Genomic DNA, 19,503 nt, shown 5'->3' with positions numbered 1-19,503 from the left:
CTAGCTGTGTGACCCTGGGCAAGTCATTTAACCCTGCTTGCCTTGATTTCCTCATCTGTGAAATGATCTGGAGGAGGAAGTGGCAAACCACTCCAATATCTTTGCCAAGAAAACCTCAATGGGGTCGTGAAGAGTCAGATGCGAAAGGACAGCAACAGCAACTTGCTTATCCTAGTCAGGATGGGAATCCACATTTGCCACTTAGCTGTGTGACTTTGGTCTAAAAGCAGCAAAGCTAGACTTGGAGTCAGGAAGACTGAGTGCAAATCCCATTTTAGACACTGAGAGCTGTGAGTGTCTTAATCTCTCCAGCCTCTATGACCTCATTTGTAAATTGGGGATAATAACACCACCTACTTAACTGAGTTGTTGTGAGGATCAAATGAGGTAATTATGTACATACCACTCCTTTCAGTCCTACCAGACCTATTTAATCTCTCTGATCTTTGATTTTCCCCATATGAAAAATAGATTTAATAGTGTTTGGATCATGTTCCTCATAGGGTCATCAGGATCAAATGAAATAATGCTTGTACAAAGTATTTTATAAACTCTGAATCTTCATATCAATATTAGATTATTGTTATTGTTGTGATCATCGTTTTTTGGAGTTCAGGTAGGAATGGTCCTGAGACAAGTTGCCATGTTGCTATTATTCTTTCATATTTGATGTTTTTGTGGACTGCTACACAGGTGAATAAAATAACTATTTCTTGTAATTGAATAAAAACATTGGCATGTAGGTCCACCAGAAGTATCTTTGGTCTAACTCTAGTTAGCTTACAGGATGATGGGGATGATCGGAACCTTGAGCTTATTATTCTAGTAGCTGGGCCATTATGAGTATTTGGTATGGTGATATCTATTAAAATGTCATTTTAAAGTTTTATGGATCAATGTAAGATCTGTCAATTGTGGTCCACAGTTCTGTTGGTTATAATGCTCTGATTTCAGTACTGTGATATTTTGAGGTCTAGATTTGTAGCATAGGGATTTGTTGTTTGTTAATTTATGAAAAGTAGTGCATTTCAATGCATAATCCTAGCCAACGGGTCATGCATGCCTTGCTAGATATTTTGTAGATGCTTCATTTTTACAGATTTCAGTGATGATAGACAGTTTCTATCTTTTCTTTGTATAATTTAACTTAATCAACATAGTCAGACCTGTAAGGATAACTTATTTGTAATTTTTGGTGGTGATGTCTGGGTCGTGAGTTGCCGCTCTTTTACCCCTCTACTGTGCTAAACACATCGACATGATTTAGCCATTGGTTCAACATTTCTTTGTTGCCATACTGTTAGGTGTTTGTCTGATTTTTGTTCATGGAGGACCTTTTGATTACCTTCTTGGCTGTTTCATAGGCTCTATTTAGAAGTAAACCATTTTCTGTGATGTTTGACCAATGTGATAACCCACGTCTTTTGTCAGCCTTTGCTCTTTCTTGGTAAAGTGATATCCATGTGTTCCAAAAGTAGTGTGCTCCTTCTCCAGAATGGTTGATGAGTGAGGTATTAGGTTTAATGGAATATTTAGTTTAATGAAGGGTTACCTTAAAATACCCATTTTAGAATACATTGAAATGCACTTAGCATTAAGGTTCTGCTGAGTATTGTTTTAAAATCTCTTGATGATTGGCAAGACCCTTGGGTGAGACTTGGAGTTGCTGGACTTAAGCTGAGTTAGAGTCCTGGCTTTGTCTCTCACTACTTTGGTGATCTTGGGACAGTTGTTTGGACTCAGTGGCCTCTAAGGGTCCTTTCGGCTCTGAATCTGTTGCCCTATGAGGGTCACTGTCATTTGGAGTCAGGAAGTTGTTGTACAGTTGTGTCCAACTCTTCATGACCCCATTTGGGGTTTTCTTGGTAGACACACTGAAGTGGTTTGCCATTTCCTTCTCATTTTACAGATGAGGAAACTGAGGCAAACAGGGTGAAGTGACTTTTCTAGGGTCACACAGCTAGTAAGTGTCTGATGCCGGCTTTGAACTCAGGAAGATGAGTCTTCCCCATTCCCAGCTCAGTGCTCTATCTACTGTGCCACCTAGCTGCCCTGTCAGGAAGATCCTGGGTTCAAATCCCTTCTCAGACCCTAACTGTCAGTGTGATATTTCTCATTTTCTTCATTTGTAAGGTGTGGATAATAGTGACATCTACTGAATTGGGTAATTGTGAAAATTAAATGAGATGCTGTATATGCAAACCTTGAAGTGCTGTATAAATGTTAGCCATTATTATTACTGTAAAATATACCAAACATTTCTTAAAATGTAGTTATTTCAGCTTTTTGTTCGTTTGTTTAGACTGCTCTGGGAATCCCAGGTGAAAGCCAGTCAATTAAACACGTATTTGCCGCATCTCCATTGGGTGAGAGTGAGGGAAGCTGGCCTGGACCAGCAGTCCGATGACCTCTGATGCTGGGCCTGCAGCTCCAGGTGCCCTGGGAAGTCTTTGTGAGAACCTTCCTTGGCAGTCAGCTTTGCTCAGACATAATAGGGGAGTTCTGTTGATGTCCCTGTACAAAACAAGGTGTGATTTTCAGCAAGTGTTTTTCACCTTGGTCTTGCATCTTTGGGGAGAGGAAGCTGCTTGAAATAAAACATCTTGTTTGATTTTTAGTATTTTTCCCTCCTCCCCTCCTCTTACTATATTCCCCCTCCCCTTTCCCCAGCATCTTTCTATTCTACTGGGGGAAATTTTCATTAAAAAGAGAAATGCGGCTGTTTAAGATTTCCTTTCACATGTTTATACTGTCTTGAAATTGTCTGTCCGTGTCATTAATCACCATGGAAGTAACTGATTTCAGTGGATGTTGTTGCTAAAATGGGGAATTGTGAACTCATGAGAGAGAGGACTGGATTTGAAATACAGCATATGGCAAAAGTCACCATACAGCCTCACCTTTTTATTAATGCAAAGAAAATTGAAGCATAAAACAGAAAACAAGCCATTTCTTCAAACCAGCCATGTGAATGAGGCACCTCGTTATTTTATTCAAGTGCACAGTGACTTTTGTTTTTCCACATGCAGCAGACCAAGCTTCTCTCTGTAATGTTAGTGCCAGGAAATTTTGGAATATTTCTTGTTCAAATATATATGAGCTAGAAATAAGTATTTGATATGAAGATAGTAATTCAGGATAATCCCTGAAGTTTTAAGAGGAAAACCCAGAAAGTTGAGAAATTGGGGACTTATCCCTCCTTGGCTCATCTTATATTTGTGTAACCTATTTGTGTAAATTGTTTCCTTGGACTTTGGAAGGTATTGATTTGGGGATCGAACAATAATCACTAAAAAAGGTATTAAAATGTTGATGATTATTTGTTGCCCTGGGAAAAATATTGATGACCTTTGTCTCTTCCCCAAAAAGCCTTTTGTGCTCGAATCCCCTTTATTTCTTTTTAAAGCTCACACCTCCTGTCTTTGGCTCCCCCTGGTATCTCACTTAAAAAGAAGCCTACTTTACTCAAAATCCTTCTGGCTGATTGGCAGCCAAGGTCCTAAAAAAAAAATGTTAGTAAGAAGAAAGAGCAGGGGAGGGAGGGAGTTGGCATAATGGGAGCCGAGCAACTCTATTTTGCAAATCTTAGGCATTATCCCACAATTTTGGTGTCACCTTTCAGCTGACAATTAAAATCTTTGTTTTATCAGTCATCACCCAACCCTAACAGATGGGTGCAGAAGCCATTTGATTTGTATTCCGCTTCCCCCCCACTCTTAACTTTTCCTTACGCATTGTAATTTTCCATGATTAACATTCAGTGAATTTTTAAAAATGATTGGTAGTCTTTAAAGACAGAGTATATATATGTACATCCTATTTAAATTATTTTTGTGCAAAAAAAAAAAAACACAGAACAGAACAGTTTCTAAGACCCCCATAGAAATTTGAAGACAATTTTGGTACTCCAGTCTACTCAAAAAAATCTGCTAATATTGTAATGTTTTTTCCCTTGCCAGGACCCTCCTTGCCTGGTGTCATTTCTTGAGCTCTCGTGGGATGAGATTAGTCTAAAACAACAAAGTAGCCAGATGTCTGGTTCTGAGAGAGTCCCAGAGGCCAGGCTACGGTAGGCAACAGAAATCGGTGGGACTGAAGATCAAAGATACCTGAGAATTACTTATGGGCACATAGTATATGTCATTCCCATTATTAACAGTCTGAGAAAATTTGTATCCCTAATTAACCCTTTTGTTGAAGTAACCCTAATTTTTGGTATATTTCTTAGTACGTATTCTTTTTAGTACAATTTCTAGTGGTAGAATAACACCACCACCAATAATGATGATAATAGTAATAAAACGCAACAACTGTATGTCCACCCAGAGAAAATGAAAAATTTTAGAGACTTGTTAAAATTCTAAACATTTATTGTCATTCTCTCAATCAATCAGGTACATATTTCATCTCTCAGTTAAAAGCTTAAAAAACAGTGAGCAGCCATTCAGGCAGACAACTATTTATCATCGAATCACTGAGCCTTACTCTTTAAATATTATTGTCCCAATTTAGGTATTGTTCTTGGTAGAAATTTTAGAGCTCAACTTCCTAGTCTTCAACTGAATTCTGATTAAATCTCAGTGGAAGTAAATTTGTACTCTGTGAACGATTTACCCCTTTCTGTCTCACTTTGCAATGGTATTATTGAAATGTTCATTAAAATTTCTATTTTTTTCCTCACTTGTTGGCATTGTATAAATCCATCTGTAGCTTATATATTATCTATATATGTATAAAATTTGAGCACATAGGCTATTTTCAGTTACTTTGGGTTCTAGATGTTGGAAAGCTTTTAGGATTAATTGACACCCCTGGGCATGTATAGACATCTGATTTTTGCCTTTGATGTCTTAGCCTCTAGATATAAGTATGGAGACAAAACAAAGGATGCCTGTTGACCATGGTAAATGATTTGTTTTGCACCTGGCAACACAGTGGAGCAAAATCCATGCACCATTTTTCCTGGTGTTAGAACTATAAACCACTGGCAGCAAGGGCATCATTAGCCTTCTTTAACTCTTATGGTATGACATTCTTTAGGATCAACTAATCCACGTACCCAAAATCTATAAAGGCTTTTTCTGATCTGATTGAATGTATCTGTTGGCAATTCAGTCCCGAGATGTTGTTGTTATTGTAGTCTAGGGGTCAAGGCTTCTTTCAACTTCTCTAGGGAAAGAAGCTCCAAGGAGGATTTTGGGGAGATTCATTGGTTTTTCTCTTTGGGTGATGATGAATTAATTCCTAGTTTATTTTAAGCATTTAAGACAAAACAGAATTTACCAACTGCACAAAGTACTGGAGTGGCCCCTGTGCTTTTTTTTTCTAGAAAAGAATTAATACAGCAATGAAGATTCATTTGTATTTTTCCTCTTCATACTTGTATGCATAGCTGGTTGTTTGTATTTTGTGTTGTGTACAATGCATTGTAGACTTTTAAAAACCAGTATGCTTACTGGCTTCCTGATTTGAACATCAGTTTTGTGATAAGAAACGTATTTTTTTTTAAAGCCCAAATCTCAATCATTAACGTGCTCACTCAGATCAAGCAATGTTCATGTCCCACAACATAAGGTAGATGGTCCCATAGAGCTGGTCATAGTAGGATGTGACCTGTATTCATATTCACAAATGAGGATGGGCATGCATTTTTTTCCCTCCTTCCTTCTTTCCTTCCTTCCTTCCTTTCTTCTTTTCTTCCTTCCTTCCTTCCTTTCTCTTTCTCCCTTCCTTATTTTCCTCCTTAATTTCTTTTTTCTCTTTCCTTCCTTCCTTTCCATTTTATTGCTGCCCCTCACATTTCATCCCATTCCTTCTTATTTTCCATTATTCTCCCTGACCCTGTCCTCTACCTTTTATCATTTTGTTCCAACTTTCTAGGAAGAACTGGACTGAAGTAGGGATTAATTGAAAGGGACAAACCATTAAGATCCTCTTTTTATCTCTTCACTCATGCCTCCCTCCCCCAATGGAATGTCTCCTTTTGTAACCTGTTTAGGAGTTAATTATGTTAATGCTGTTTCTCTGCCAATACTTTGCAATGAGATCATGTATATAGACTGAATTAAGACAAATGCAAAATTTAAGTTGGCTTCGTTGGTTGGAATGATGATCCTCCAACGTACCTATTTCTCATAATATAAAAAACTTTGTAGACTTGGAAAGCGTCATGGTAGGTTAAAGTAGGCTGCTACACATTATATAGAATTATGCTGAAGAATAAAGGATTTCATTAAAATGAATGAGTAAAAGAGGAGAATTGGTCACAGGGTAAGAGTGAAGAATACTGTGGACAGCTTATGTTCTCTATTGGCATCCTCCTGAAGTCAAGAGAAGCTGAAGAAAGCCCTGGACTGGTTGGTGTTTTCATAATGCCAGGTTTGTGGGAGGACACAGATAAGAGTTACCTAAGATGACCAAGCTTTGAAGAGAGGTTTGCATCCTTAGAGATAACTCCCACAGTGATGAGACTGCGGTTTCAGTGGACGATTTAAGTGGAGTTGGTAGGGCATCGGGGGCTCTTTTTCTTGGATGACTCTATTTTGAAGATTTTTTTGACTCTTGTATTTTGCTAGTTCTTATTTCGAAGTTTTTGTTTTTGTTTTTCTTTTTCTTCTCTACGGTTTTTGGGCAAGAGTCCCAAACATCTGTTTGGGTTTAGGATAGTTGTCTTGGGTTCACAGTTGCCTAAGAGGCTGAGGTTGCAAGGTGATGGACCAAATCTGGGCAGGGGGGAGGGCTTGCAGTGCCTCTGTGACACTTGTAGGGGGCATCCTAAAAGGAGGAGTGGAGTACTTACTTGGACCAAAGGGGATCAGTCATTGAGCCCTTAAAACTTGCAGCTTTGTTAACAAGTAGTGAAAAAATAAGGGGCAAAAATGAGCGTCTCGATGCTATTTGACAAGATGTGATAGAAACCTGAATGTTGGGTGCTTCTACCAGAAGAAGATCTGAGCAGGCAGGAAGGGAATCTTTTCAGTGGCCTCAATTTCCCTTTTTCCATCGGAGTGCTACATGGTTAAATATGAAATGAAACTGCGACTGATAATCAAATACATCGAAGTAACATTTGAGAAGCAGGACTTCCTAAAGATAGAAGTTTCAGTTATATTAGCCTGGGGATTTTGCCTGGAGAAAAAAATGTATATGCCTCAACAGCTGAAGGGCTATTCGGGGAGAAACAAAGTAAAATGGCATCTATTTTACTGTGTAATTTTTGTATTTCATATGTAGTCTTATCCTTGGGAGAAATGACATGAGCACACACCAGCTAGAAACTATCTCTGAGACCAGGTCTACATTATGAAGCAAAACGAGTTAACTTTAAAGAAAAAAAAATCCTTGGGTGTGAAACAAAACTCTCCCTAGAATTGTCCCTGCTACTCAGTGAAGTAGAGAGAATTGCCTATCTAGGAATTGAAAGGCCGTTAGAAATTAATCACCTGTGCGACCTTGCTTAAGTTACTCCACCTGTGTGGGCCACCGCTTCCTCCTCTGTTGAATGCGATGACCTCTTGGGTTTTTTTTTTAGCTCTAAATGCCAGTGATATCATGAAAAGGATGTATGATGATAGTATAGAGTAATGGTTATATAGTCGGGGAACTCAGGTTCAAATTTGGTTCTGCTACTGACCACTTAACATGGTCCTGGGTCACTTTCCCTTTCTGGGAGTTAATTTCCTCATCTGTGAAATAAGAGGGTTGGGCTCGACCAGTGATTCTCAAACTTTTTGGACTCAGGAACCCTTTATGCTGTTAAAAATTATTGGAAACCCCAAAGAGTTTTTGTTTAGATCAGATCTCTGCTTCCTGTATTAGACATGAAAACCGATTGCTTTTAAAATGTTTGTTTATTCATTTAAAAGAAATCTTTTTTTTTAAGTGAACAAAACTGTTTTCTAAAACAGAAAAATTTATTAAGGAGAATCTCATTGTTTTACTTCTTTCTTTTTTTTTGCAAATTTTTCTTAATGTCTGGCTTAATAGAAGACAGCTGGATCCTCATATCTACTTCTTTTATTCATTCTGTTATGCCATGTTATTTTGATTAAAGTATATGAAGAAAATACAGCCTTATATAGATAATTAGTTGAAAAAGGAAGGAATATTTATTTAATAGAGAAATAAGGTTTTAGTAGTATTATAAAAATAATTTTGACCTTGAGGATCCTCAGGGGTCTGTGGAACATACTTTGAGAACTCCTGGACTTATGTGATCCCTAACATTTCCTCTAGCTCCTTTGATTCTTTCAGGTAGCCAGGTGGCAAAGTGAATTGAAGGGAGGGGCTTGGAGGTTTGTAGACTTGAGTTGAAATCCTGACTCAGAAACTCTTGTGTGACCCTGGGCAAGTCACTTAACCTCTGTTTGCCTTCGCTTCCTCATCTATAAAATGAGGGTCATGATAGCATCTCCTTCTGCAGGTTGTGGTGAGGCTCAAATGAATTAACATATGTAAAATACTTTTGCAAACCTTAAGATGCCATATAAATGTACTTCACATATAGAACTTGGGAGGGGGGAAGTGTTTTAAAATTGGTCTGTTGTGCTCAAACAAAAATGTATATTTCTTTCATGTTTTTTAAAAATTTACTCGAAGTTTTTGATAAATGAATGGGGATTGTTTCATCTCTATTCACAGTTTTTGTTTTTGTAGTGGTGTTTTTTAAACTCATCAGAAGTGGAGCTGTTAATGCTAGTATCAACATTAATATCTTAGACTTGAAGTCCGCAATTAGATAAGGATTCTTTGAGACCATCCTGTTATCCTGGTTGGACAAGCTGAGCTTGGAACGGAAATAGTTAAAGCCCTGAGCAAAGGGAATGCTTAGATTTCCATTTTGTATCCCTGTTCTCCTTTTGTTTACCCTAAAGTGTAAGTTTACCCCTTTCAAGAATTATAACAGAGTCTAGGTGACTATATATATCCTGCCACCAAATGGCTAGTGTGTGGTTGTTTTTTTAATCAAAAATCAAATTTCAGTTTTTAATGACCCAGAAGATGCATTATGTTTTGTCAAATCATGAAAATTTATTTATAAAGAGATTTGGAATCCCCAAAAGGTCAGAAAGGGGATTATAATTTTGCTGTTTAACACACATATAAGCATTAATATTTATAATTGAGTTTAATATTTTGTATTTACAGTTCCATCAATGTGTAATGTAATATAGTGTATTTTCACAAACCATTAAATAGCCCAGACTTGACCCACAGAAGAAGACAAATTATTATTATTTTTTCTGTTCTTTTTATATTTTCCCCAGATTGCTTGGTAAAGGCTACAGTAGGCAAATTCTGCCATGATGGAGGTATCTATCCTCTGTCTTGTATGTCTAGTAGTTACCCAAAGAGCTGATATGTTATCTAGTTGTTGGCTTCATTTGTTGATGGAGTGCCAAAGTAGTTATTGCGAAGTCAACACGAGTAACTCTAATGGGGAAATCTGTGTTATGTGTTGGATATTGCCCTTGTTATTTACTTTTTACCTAATTATTTGAATGCACATAAAATGTATTAGATTGATTTCCTTAAATAATAATGTTCTGTAACATTTAATATTCATGGAAATGTTAGATAAATGCATTTTTGCTAGACTAAAGGATTCATTTTTTATTAAAATATGTACAAAACCAAGACATAACTTGCTTCTAGAAAGTAATTTTTTGGGAAGCATGTGAACAGTTGAAAAGGTTTCCTTAATAATTGGCGACTCTCATGCTTTTGTTTTTGTGTAGTTCCAAAAGCCCTTATTTTATTTGGAATAAATTGTCAGTTATGTGCCTTCGTCGTGTGAATGGACTCTCATTTTAAGGGTCTGTGGGCTAAGAAGTGTGTGACTACTGAGTTGTTATAATTTGGTGAGCTGAGTTTGATTTCAGAATGCCTCCTTGTAGTATTTTAAGGATCTTGTGTAATGTGTAGTAAATAAAGCCTTTTAAATGGCTATTTCTCTTGTCTTTGCCGTATTTGATATGAACAGTGGCTTGTGGGGGATTGGGGGAGGTTGGGGGATAGGGGAGACAGAGTAAATCAGAGATTCTCTTAACTGAGCAGAATTGAAATTGAACCTTATATAGAGGACAGACTGTAGGGACAGCTAAGGAGAAAGGGAAGGGGGGAGATAACTTGTGTTGTAGTCAGCATCTTTTCTTCAAAAAGGAAGAAGTTGCAATGATAAAAGGGTCATGGGATATGTGTTAAGTGAAGGTTAGTAGGCATAGGACCCTTGGTGAATTAATGGCGGGAGAATGGCATTGGCTTATCTTTTGTTATCTCCTCTTTCAGCCAATGGTAATGATTCACTCAGTTTCCAGACCCCAAACCAGTGTGCACAAAAGCTTGTGCTACATGTGGACAGCCCCTTAAAGCTGGATCTATTTAGGTTAGAATAAATGTCCAATTTTGAGAAACCACCAGTGTGGGTTTTTTTTTTTCCTTCTATCTCCCTTTTTTTTCTTTCTTCCTCCCCAGAGGAAACGGTGATGGCCACTTCCCTTACCCTCTTATTGATTGAGATACCTCCCGAAAACCAGCAGCCCAAACCATTAGCTTGACCCACCCGTGTTTTTCTGCATTTGGAATGCCTATTGCTGCCTTCGTCCTCTGGCCTTCAGACAAGCTCGACTTTCAGAAGTTAAAAGGCAATAAGTCAATCCCTTGGAAACGATGCAGAGACGTAGATTCGAATCATAAATAAGGAAACGCATTGAGTACATTAAACAGACGTAGAGAAATGGATTTCTGTCTTTTGTAGTAGGGTAATTGGGCACCACAGCTTGGCAGGAGCTGCTGCTATCGAGCTGCCTCTATCTGCCACCGGTTGATAGGCAGGTGATAAGGCAGCTTCCACTAGGGTCTGCACAGGAGGCCTACCTAATATGCTGTCTGCCCTAAGGGCCTATGGGAACACAGTTGGATTATTATGTTAATGCATGAGCCTCCTGCCCTCTTCCTATCCCAGCTGGGTTCCCTGTTGTTAGGGCCTGCTTTGCACTGACAGTAGAGTAATATGCTTCATGATTGAAAGGGCAAAGGGGTTTGGGGAAAAAAAAGAATAAGACTGCACAGATATGCAAATGCGGGAAGGAAGTCTGGAGGAAGATTTTTACTAGAGGTAGAAGGGAGAAAGTTTATGAGGAAGGATGTAATCTGAGTCTCCGGACTGGGCTCTGTAAACAGTTCATCTCTTAATTAGTTTCTTGGTATGCAGACTTTCCCAACACCAACATACGGCCTGCTGAAGTGCTTACCAAAGCAGGCATTTAGGTTGATTTATTTTAAACTAAGGTGCTGTAATGCATCGGTACCTGTGTGCAGTGCTGACAGTGGGGTATTTTTCAAAGCCTTCATTACTCTTTCAGAATCTGCATTTGCTTCTTACACTACATTTTCCAGGAGTATTTAAAAAAAAAAAGGTATGCAAGCAGGTTGTATTTGTTGTTTGTTTGTTTTTTAAAGCCGTATTTAACAATACTTCTCCCTTTCCCTTTTAAAATACAGGCTTTAAGAGACAATATGAACTTGTCATTTAGGACAGAAGTGTTTTCTGACAATGGCTTTTTTAAGTTCAGTTCCCAATGGGGTGCTGGTTTCTGTTCAGACTCTTTTTTGATAGGCTGATCACTGATACTTTGGTGGAAGTCTGGCTAGACAGTTGTACCATGCGGAACTTCTTCCCAGGAGGTTTACCCTCCTGGGACCAGGTCTCCCAACAACACCTTCCTTAGGAAGATGGCAGCTAGGTGGATTCATATATTAATGAACACCTGGGTTAAAAGTCTTCTTATGCAGAATGGTAGGAGATGACTGTACATGGTTAGTTTTAAATTCTGGACCTCTCTTCAAGTACTTTGCAATGTGTTATTTAAGAAATGAATCTCTTCAGAAGGCAGGTAAACATATACTGGCACGTTGTAACAGGGCCCAGGTTTTCCTGTATGGTCAGATCGCTTTATGATTTGGCATGGCAGTACATGGATTCCACTCATTTTTCAGAATTGTGGCCCTTAGAAATGCAGAAAAAGTCATTCTAGATGGGAGGTGTGAGTCTCATTCCCTAGTGTTGTCATTTAAAACTGCATTATACAGTGGAGCATTTTTCCCCCTACTGGAACTTTGATGATTGGCTGTTGTATTTTTCATGGATCAAGCAATCATGGTATTCTTTTCTTGGTGCCAAGTTTCCTTTGGACTAGTTTTGGATTTGTCAGTTATGTGCTTCTCTATATCGTACATGATTGTTTCATGCTATGATAGATTTGTTGGGAGGAGGATATGGATGAGAGTTGGGCAGGCATGGATAGATAGGGTGTGGTCTTCATTGTTAGAGGGAATGCCCTCCTCATTGTGGTCATTGGTACATGTGAGTGTGATCAAATCATACGGTCATAGATTTAGATCTGGAAGAGAACTTCTTAGAAGTTCTTTAATCCAGCCTTCTCATTTTACAGATGAGGAAACTGAGAGCTAGAGAAATTTAGTGATTTGTCTGGATTAGATAAGTAGTAATTAAGTAAGTGGAAGAGCCAGGATTTAAACCCAAGTCTTCTGACTCCAAACCTAATACCCTTTCCATACTGTCTCCTGAGTATTAAAACAGGGTTTGGTTTTGGTTTTTCCCTGCCTCAGTAAACATAATGTCAGCAAACAGAAAGGAGAAATTTGGAAAGAATGTCATAGGACGTGAGTTTGAATCCTAGCTCTGCCACTTACCACCCTTAATCCTGGTGCGAGCCAAAGTAGGTCATTTAACCTCGATGGGCTTCAAAATGAGGGAGCTGGACCGGATAACCTCTAACGTCCCGTTTAGTCCTAGATCCATGTTCCCGAAGGGAGAATAAGTCATGTGCGTGCCAAAATTTGTCGCTTGTATTTCATCTCAGACCCTAACTTGCTACCCTTCCCCTTATAGTCTGCCAGCTGTAGACTTAGAAGAGAAACATGCAAACCATAGGAAGAAAAATCAAGTTACTGTTTTTGCCTTTGATCAGTCAGCCTGTCACACCTGTGTCTGTAAGACAGATTTTTGCCTCCATGTGTTGTGGAGTTTTGTGTGATGTTTTTTGTTTGAGACCGCCTAAGCTAGTAAAAGTTAGAGTAACAGTATGAAGTTAATGTTGTTGTTTTTAAGAAAAAAAAACTTTAAAGGAAGAATTAAAATTAGGGTGCTATCTGTTGAAGATTTCAAGCCATTTCTATGGGGTTTTGGTAAAGGGGAGCAATTGATTTTGTCTTTGTACCTACATTTTTTTTCTGCCCTCAAAAAAAATGAAATCTTAATTTCAGTCCCTTGAGCTCCATAATAAAGTCTTCAGTAGTATATGTTTTTTATTAAACATCTTTTTTATTCCAATTTGCATTTCAGATAATATAACAAAATGTATGTATTTCAAATATTCATTGCATAATTGTGATTAGAACATGTAATCCCTCAAAAGATGTTAATTGCAATTTAAATTTACGTTGAATTTAATTAAGTGAGTTGGGGATTAGAAAATAGATGTAAGGAGTAGTTAAGGGAATAAATTTTATAGAAAAGCTATAAAGCTCTTGTGATTTTAAGGCCAAAAGGATGAGGAGAAAATTGAGAAAGGAGAAGAGACAGGTTAAAAGCCAAATACAGAATTACAGCTTAATTTAAATATCTCCAAAATTTTTAAATTATACTGACAATATGGGTCATGAATTTAGTCTAATTGATGACTAAAATGAAATTTAAATATCCTTGATTATATCTTGAGGCATTTTCAAATTCATAGTAACATGTTTTTGATATGTGAGAGTCTTCTGAATTTTTTTGAAAACAGTTTATATATGTATATTTGTATACTTTATATATGTATATATATAAATTTTTTGTCATCTTTTGTTTTTATATCACCTTTCTAATATGCCCCTCCCACTATCTCCACTGCTCTTAAGAGAGCCATCACTTAAAACAAAGAAAAAAAAGCATTTCAACAAAACTCACTATACATCAGTCAGGTCTGATAGTGTATTCTGTATTCTACTCTATGGCCCCCTGTCTATGCGAAGAATAGATTCATGGGGAATAGGTGTTTACATTTAAGCAGTTAATATTTTATTCTATGAGTCTTTCATGTATTCATATTATTATTAATAATAGTGATAATACATGGCATTGACAGAGTACATTAAGGTTTACAAATAAAGACTAGTCTGTTATTAGAGAGCTGGAAGGGAAATCTTCTGGTCCTGAAAAAGTAATGATTAAAAGCCCCAACTATGTTTTAGAGCAGAGGTGTCAAACAGGCAGTCAGGAGGCTGAATTGTGCCCTGAACCAGATTAATATATAATTGAGTAATATTTAACAGAATAAATAAAAATACAATAGAACATAGATAATATGTTTTCTTTCTTTTTAAAATACAGAGACTTAAAATTTTTTTTTCAGTTCCAAATTCTCTCCCTTCCCCTACCCTTCCCCCACCCAATGAGATGGCAAGAAAAACAAAAAAAATTACAAATATGTGTGTATACACATATACACACATACATATACATATATGTAGTCACATAAAACAAATTTCCACATTAGCCATCTTCTCCACTCTGTCCCCCCAAAAAAGGCAAGAGAAAGAAAGAAGAAAAAATAGACAATATGCACTCTGAGTTCATTAGGTTCATTAGGTGGATAGTATATTTCATCATGAACACTTTGGAATTGTGGTGGGTCACTGTTTTGATCAGAGTTACTAAGTCTTTCGAAGTTGATTAACTTCACAATATTGCTGTTACTGTATTGGCTGTAGTCCTGGTTCTGCTCACCTCACTTTGTATCAGTTCATACTGGTCTTCCCAGGTTTTTCTGAAACCAATAATATGCCACCATATTCATATACCATAACAGCATATGGTTTTCTAAATCAATATGTGGCCAGCAGGGACCCTTATGTATGTTTAGCAGCCCCCATTTCGCTTTGAGTTTGATGCTAGTGTTGTAATGTTGAAACTCAATTTCTTAGATTTTTTTGAAAGCATAGGAAATGTTTTGTTTCTCTTCTTCACCCACTCCTGACTACAAGGTAAGTTCTGTGGAGGACTCCATTTAAAACATGGATTAACTCATAGGATTACAGATATAGAGCTGAAAGAGACCTTAGCAATCATTTATTCCCAGGTTTCTTAGCCTGAGGTCCTCAGATACCCTGATGGCCCTTGGATAGATTTCAAGGGGTTCATGAACTTGACTGGGAAAAAAAAGAAAAAAAAACACTTTACATCTTAATTTTCACTACCCTATGGTTTCCTTTGTAATCCCATATATTTTATTTAAAATTTTTAAAAACATTATTCTAAGAAGGAATCTATAATCTTCAAAAATCTGCCCAAAGGGTCCATGATGCATAAAAGGTTGAAAAACTGATGATGTCATTCAACTTCCTCATTGTATAGAGGAAGAAATTGATATTAGGAAGATTGAGCAGCTCATTTGAGGTCACATAGTTAGTGAATGGCATAGCAAGGACTTGAACCCAGGTCCTCCAGCTCTCAAACCCAATACCCTTTCCATGCACCATAGGTGGCACTAGCATTGGGATCTGAGACTAGTTCTCTGTCTCACAGGATGAGAATGATTGGAGAGGTTTTAGATTCTCACTAGTGTAGGAACTGTCTACTCTATTGAGAAATCCCAGACCTATCAAAGTAATAAGTGTTTCTCATAAGTGTACCTGCTGTTGTTTGTTGTTTGTCCTTTGTTTACAAAGAGAAGCAGTGACGTCACTGGTGATTTCTTGATTTGTGTGTGAATTAGATTTAAGTTAGGCATAGTTACACAAGGTTCTTAGCCTCACTTTCTCTTTTCTGCGTCATCAAAGTCTAGTGGCAAGACGAAAGTCAACACAACTGGTGATGGCCTGGATACAGGTGTCTTTGATGCTTGGCTAAGCTCTGAACACTCCACAGCATCTGCTTCAGCTGCCTTTATGGCCTTTGGAACAAATTGTTATCAGCTGCCCATTCCACCAGGTAAAGCCTTCACGTGCTCTGGGTGGACATCCCCTAACTCATCAGCAGGTTTGAGGTCTCTCAGTTAACCCTCAACCTGGTTTAGCCCATTTGCCAAGATGGTGGCCGCTGCAGCTTCTTGGAGCTATGGGTGAGAGTTGGGTGAATCAGTGGACAAGGAAGGCAGATGAGCAGCCCTGAAAAGAGCTATTCAAGCCTTCACACCAGAGGTACTACTCCTCCTGAACACTCCATATACCCGAGAGTGACACTGAATCTATATAAAGTAGTAAAGCTCATTCTCTTGATAGTTTTTCTAGGTATTATTTAACAATAATAACGTCCCAAAGAGATATTTTTAAAATGGGAAAAGAACCTATTTGTACAAAAATATTTATAGCTGCTCTTTTTTTGTGGTGGCAAAGAATTGGAAATTGAGAGGATGCCCATCAATTGTGGAATGGATGAACAAATTGTGGTATATGATTGTGATGGAGTATTATTGTGCTACAAGAAATGACAAGCAGGATGATTTCAGAAAAACCTGGGAAGACTTACATGAACTGACACAGAGTGAAGTGAGCAGAACCAGGAGAACATTGTACATAGTAACACAATACTGTACAGTGATCAACTGTGAATACCATAGCTATTCTCAGAAATACAATGATCCAAGAAAGTTCCAAAGGACTCATTATGAAAAATGCTATGTACCTCCAGAGAAAGAACTGATGGAGTCTGAATGCAGATTGAAGCATATTATTTTTCACTTTATTCTTTTTGTGTTTTGTTATTTTGTTTTGTTGTTGTTTTGGGGGTCTGTGTTTTCTTTCACAACATGACTAATATGGAAATAAATAAAAAATTGTGTTAATAACTAGCATTTATATAGAGCTTTAAGGTTTGCAAAGCACTTTAAAGTATTATTTTGTTTGATCCTCACAACAACCCCAGGAGTTAGGTGCTATTGTTATGCCCATTTTACTGATGAGAAAACTGAGGTAGACAGAAGTTAGAACTTGCCCAGGATCACACATTTAGTAAGTATCTGATGAGGGATTTGAACTCAGGTCTTCCTAACTTCAGATCCTATCCACTGTGTCACCTAGCTATCTCTGCTGTACCTACCACCTCTACTCATCACATGAAACCAGAAAGAAGGAGACAAGTGCTAAATATCTTCCTAAGTCTGTTGTGAATGATTCAGGTAGAATTAGTTCATAGAACCCCCCCCCTTTTTTTTCCCTTATCCTTCATTTCCTACCACTTAATAATTTGTTAAATGTTCACAGGAAATTTCAAACAAGCATGGTGTTATCACTATAGTATCTTTTAAAACATTACATCAAGGGCTTACGTGACCTATAAAGATTCAAGGAATAGAGTATTTTCATTTCTATTTACCAAGAAAATGAACATTTCTACAAGATTGCTGTCATCTGAACTAAGCTTTAAAAGGAGACTGGATTATCTTTCTGTCCTGCCTAATCTGTTGTTCTCTCCTTTCTATGAATGAACTTGTAATTAATACTAGTATGACAACTCACATCTAAATAGTGATTTCCTCACAATAACCCTTTTGGGTAGGTAGTGCAAGCATTATTATACCCATTTTACAAGTGAGGAAATTAAGTCTCTTGAGTTAAGTAACTTGTCTACAGCCACAGAGCTAGTGTCTGAGGCATGATTCAAACACAAGTATCTTGACTATGGTACTGAGTCACTGAAAACCCTCATCCATTTTCTCTCAGCCTAAGACCATCTCACACAACTTCCTTCTTCACCCAATTTTGCTTTTCCTAAGGAATGAGAATTTTTGTTAGGAGAGTTTAACCCACATCTCTAGCATCTCACCAAAGTGACCCTGTTTGCTGAGAGAAATGAATGATGTTCTTCCTTGGACTGGGTATACCTTTTAATATCAAAAACATATTTAAGTTGTAGCTATAGTGTGTAGTAAATCATAGGAATGGAAGCTGGAAAGGCCTTTAGAGGTCTTCTAGGCCAGCTACTTATGTTTTGTAGTTGAGGAAACTGAGGCCTGTAGAAGAAAAGACTTTCCAGGGTCCCATAGGAAGTAGGAGAGCCTGAACTTGGAACCCTAGTCTCCAACTCCAAATTCAGTGTTCTTTCACATGAGTTAGTATCTTGTCTTGTGTTTTCCGAAGTCACTTTGTATTACTTTGGATGTCCTGATTTCTGTATGTGTCACCTTCCCCCAGCAGAATGTAAACACTTTGAATACCAGGGCTGCTTTTCATTTTTGTAGTTGTATCCCTAAAACCCAGCACAGTTCCTTATACACAGTAGGTGTTTAATAAATGTTTGTTTAACACCTCAGCATTTTAATGCCTCACTCTTTACAGCCCAGGGAGATGTTGTGTAATGCCTCATTTCCCCCAACCATATCCTATATTCCAGGCTTAATGCATGATGAATAGCCTTTTATTTTGCCTGCTACTTGGATGCCTTCTCCTCTAAAAGCAGGTTGGTCCATAGTTGTAAAGGCAGTGATGACAAAAATGACAGTAATCAGCAGAATTGCCCATTTCTGCACCACTCCCCTCCCCACCCTCTACCCCACACACAAACAAAATGACTCAGTTCTGGAATGGTATCTAAAAGGGCAACATTTGAAAAGAGGCCCTTTTCCCTTATTCCTCTTGAATAGAAAAATAATACACTTTGGAGCTGCTGAATGTATTGTTTAACTAGAGCTCTAATCATGTTACAGATGATGTGTCTCCAGAAGAGTTTGGGGACAAGACCTTTAAGTGTTTTTTATCACAGCTTAACATCTCTGAAAATCTGAACTGAAATAAGAGTGTGTTTGAGAGGCTGTTATTACACTGTATCCTTCTGAGACTGTCTTCTCAGGTAATTTTTTTTAGAGAAAGTCACTTATAGATATAAAACATTTGACCAGAAGGAAGCCTCAGGTTGGCAGAGTTGTTCAGCTGGGCCCCTTTATTAAATCATCTCTTGGTAGCCCATTAGTTGTGGTCATACAGCTGTTCCTTGGCCCACTAAGCAAATCTGCTCTCAATCACAAACAGAAAAATTAACTTAAAAGTTTGAAAAGAGACCCAGAATAAAAAAAATAAAACTTTGAAGTATTTCTCTTGCCTCCTAACTAGTTTTCCTCCTTTTAGAGAAATCCTTTATGAAATACCCGTTTCACATTTGTTTGTGTCTATGTACTGTATGTGTGTGTAGACATGTAGCCTAATGCCATATCTATCTAGTGGAGAGAATGATGCTAAACAAACTAGACAAAAGAATTAGATCTTTGGGAGGATGAGAATAAACAGTGGGTCTCTGATAACAAGATCTCATTGCATTCCTTCATCATGCTGCCTTTTTTACCTCCTTTGCCCCCAGCAATTGGACTTAATTCATCTACACATCAGGAAAGGAATCACTGGTATGCTTTTAATCAATGAAGGTTGTAGGACAGAATCTCTTAGAAGCCTGCTTCAAGGATCAAGTCAAATGGGGCAGCTAGGTGGCACAGTGGATAGAGCACTGGC

At 37.8% G+C, this 19,503-nt stretch overlaps 1 protein-coding gene across 5 annotated transcripts in view; it reads left to right on the top strand.

Annotated features, from left to right (window-relative positions):
- Positions 1-19,503, top strand: part of SLC10A7 (solute carrier family 10 member 7) — a 285,221-nt gene that overhangs the window by 50,024 nt on the left and 215,694 nt on the right. Inside the window, exon 5 of one of the 5 annotated variants that reach the window (XM_027866970.1) lies at positions 3,960-4,621. The exons of the other annotated variants lie outside the window; for them this stretch is intronic. Within the exon in view, the coding sequence (XP_027722771.1) occupies positions 3,960-4,073 (114 nt within the window). The 3' untranslated portion in view covers positions 4,074-4,621. Of the gene's footprint in view, positions 1-3,959; positions 4,622-19,503 lie in introns of those variants that run through there. 5 annotated transcript variants of the gene reach the window in all.

Source organism: Vombatus ursinus, unplaced genomic scaffold (genome assembly GCF_900497805.2).
Source record: "Vombatus ursinus unplaced genomic scaffold, bare-nosed wombat genome assembly UNPS02014784.1, whole genome shotgun sequence".
In the NCBI taxonomy this organism is placed as follows: Eukaryota; Metazoa; Chordata; class Mammalia; order Diprotodontia; family Vombatidae; genus Vombatus; species Vombatus ursinus.
Note: the sequence above shows the minus strand (reverse complement) of the source record. Positions and strands in the feature narration are given on the sequence as shown.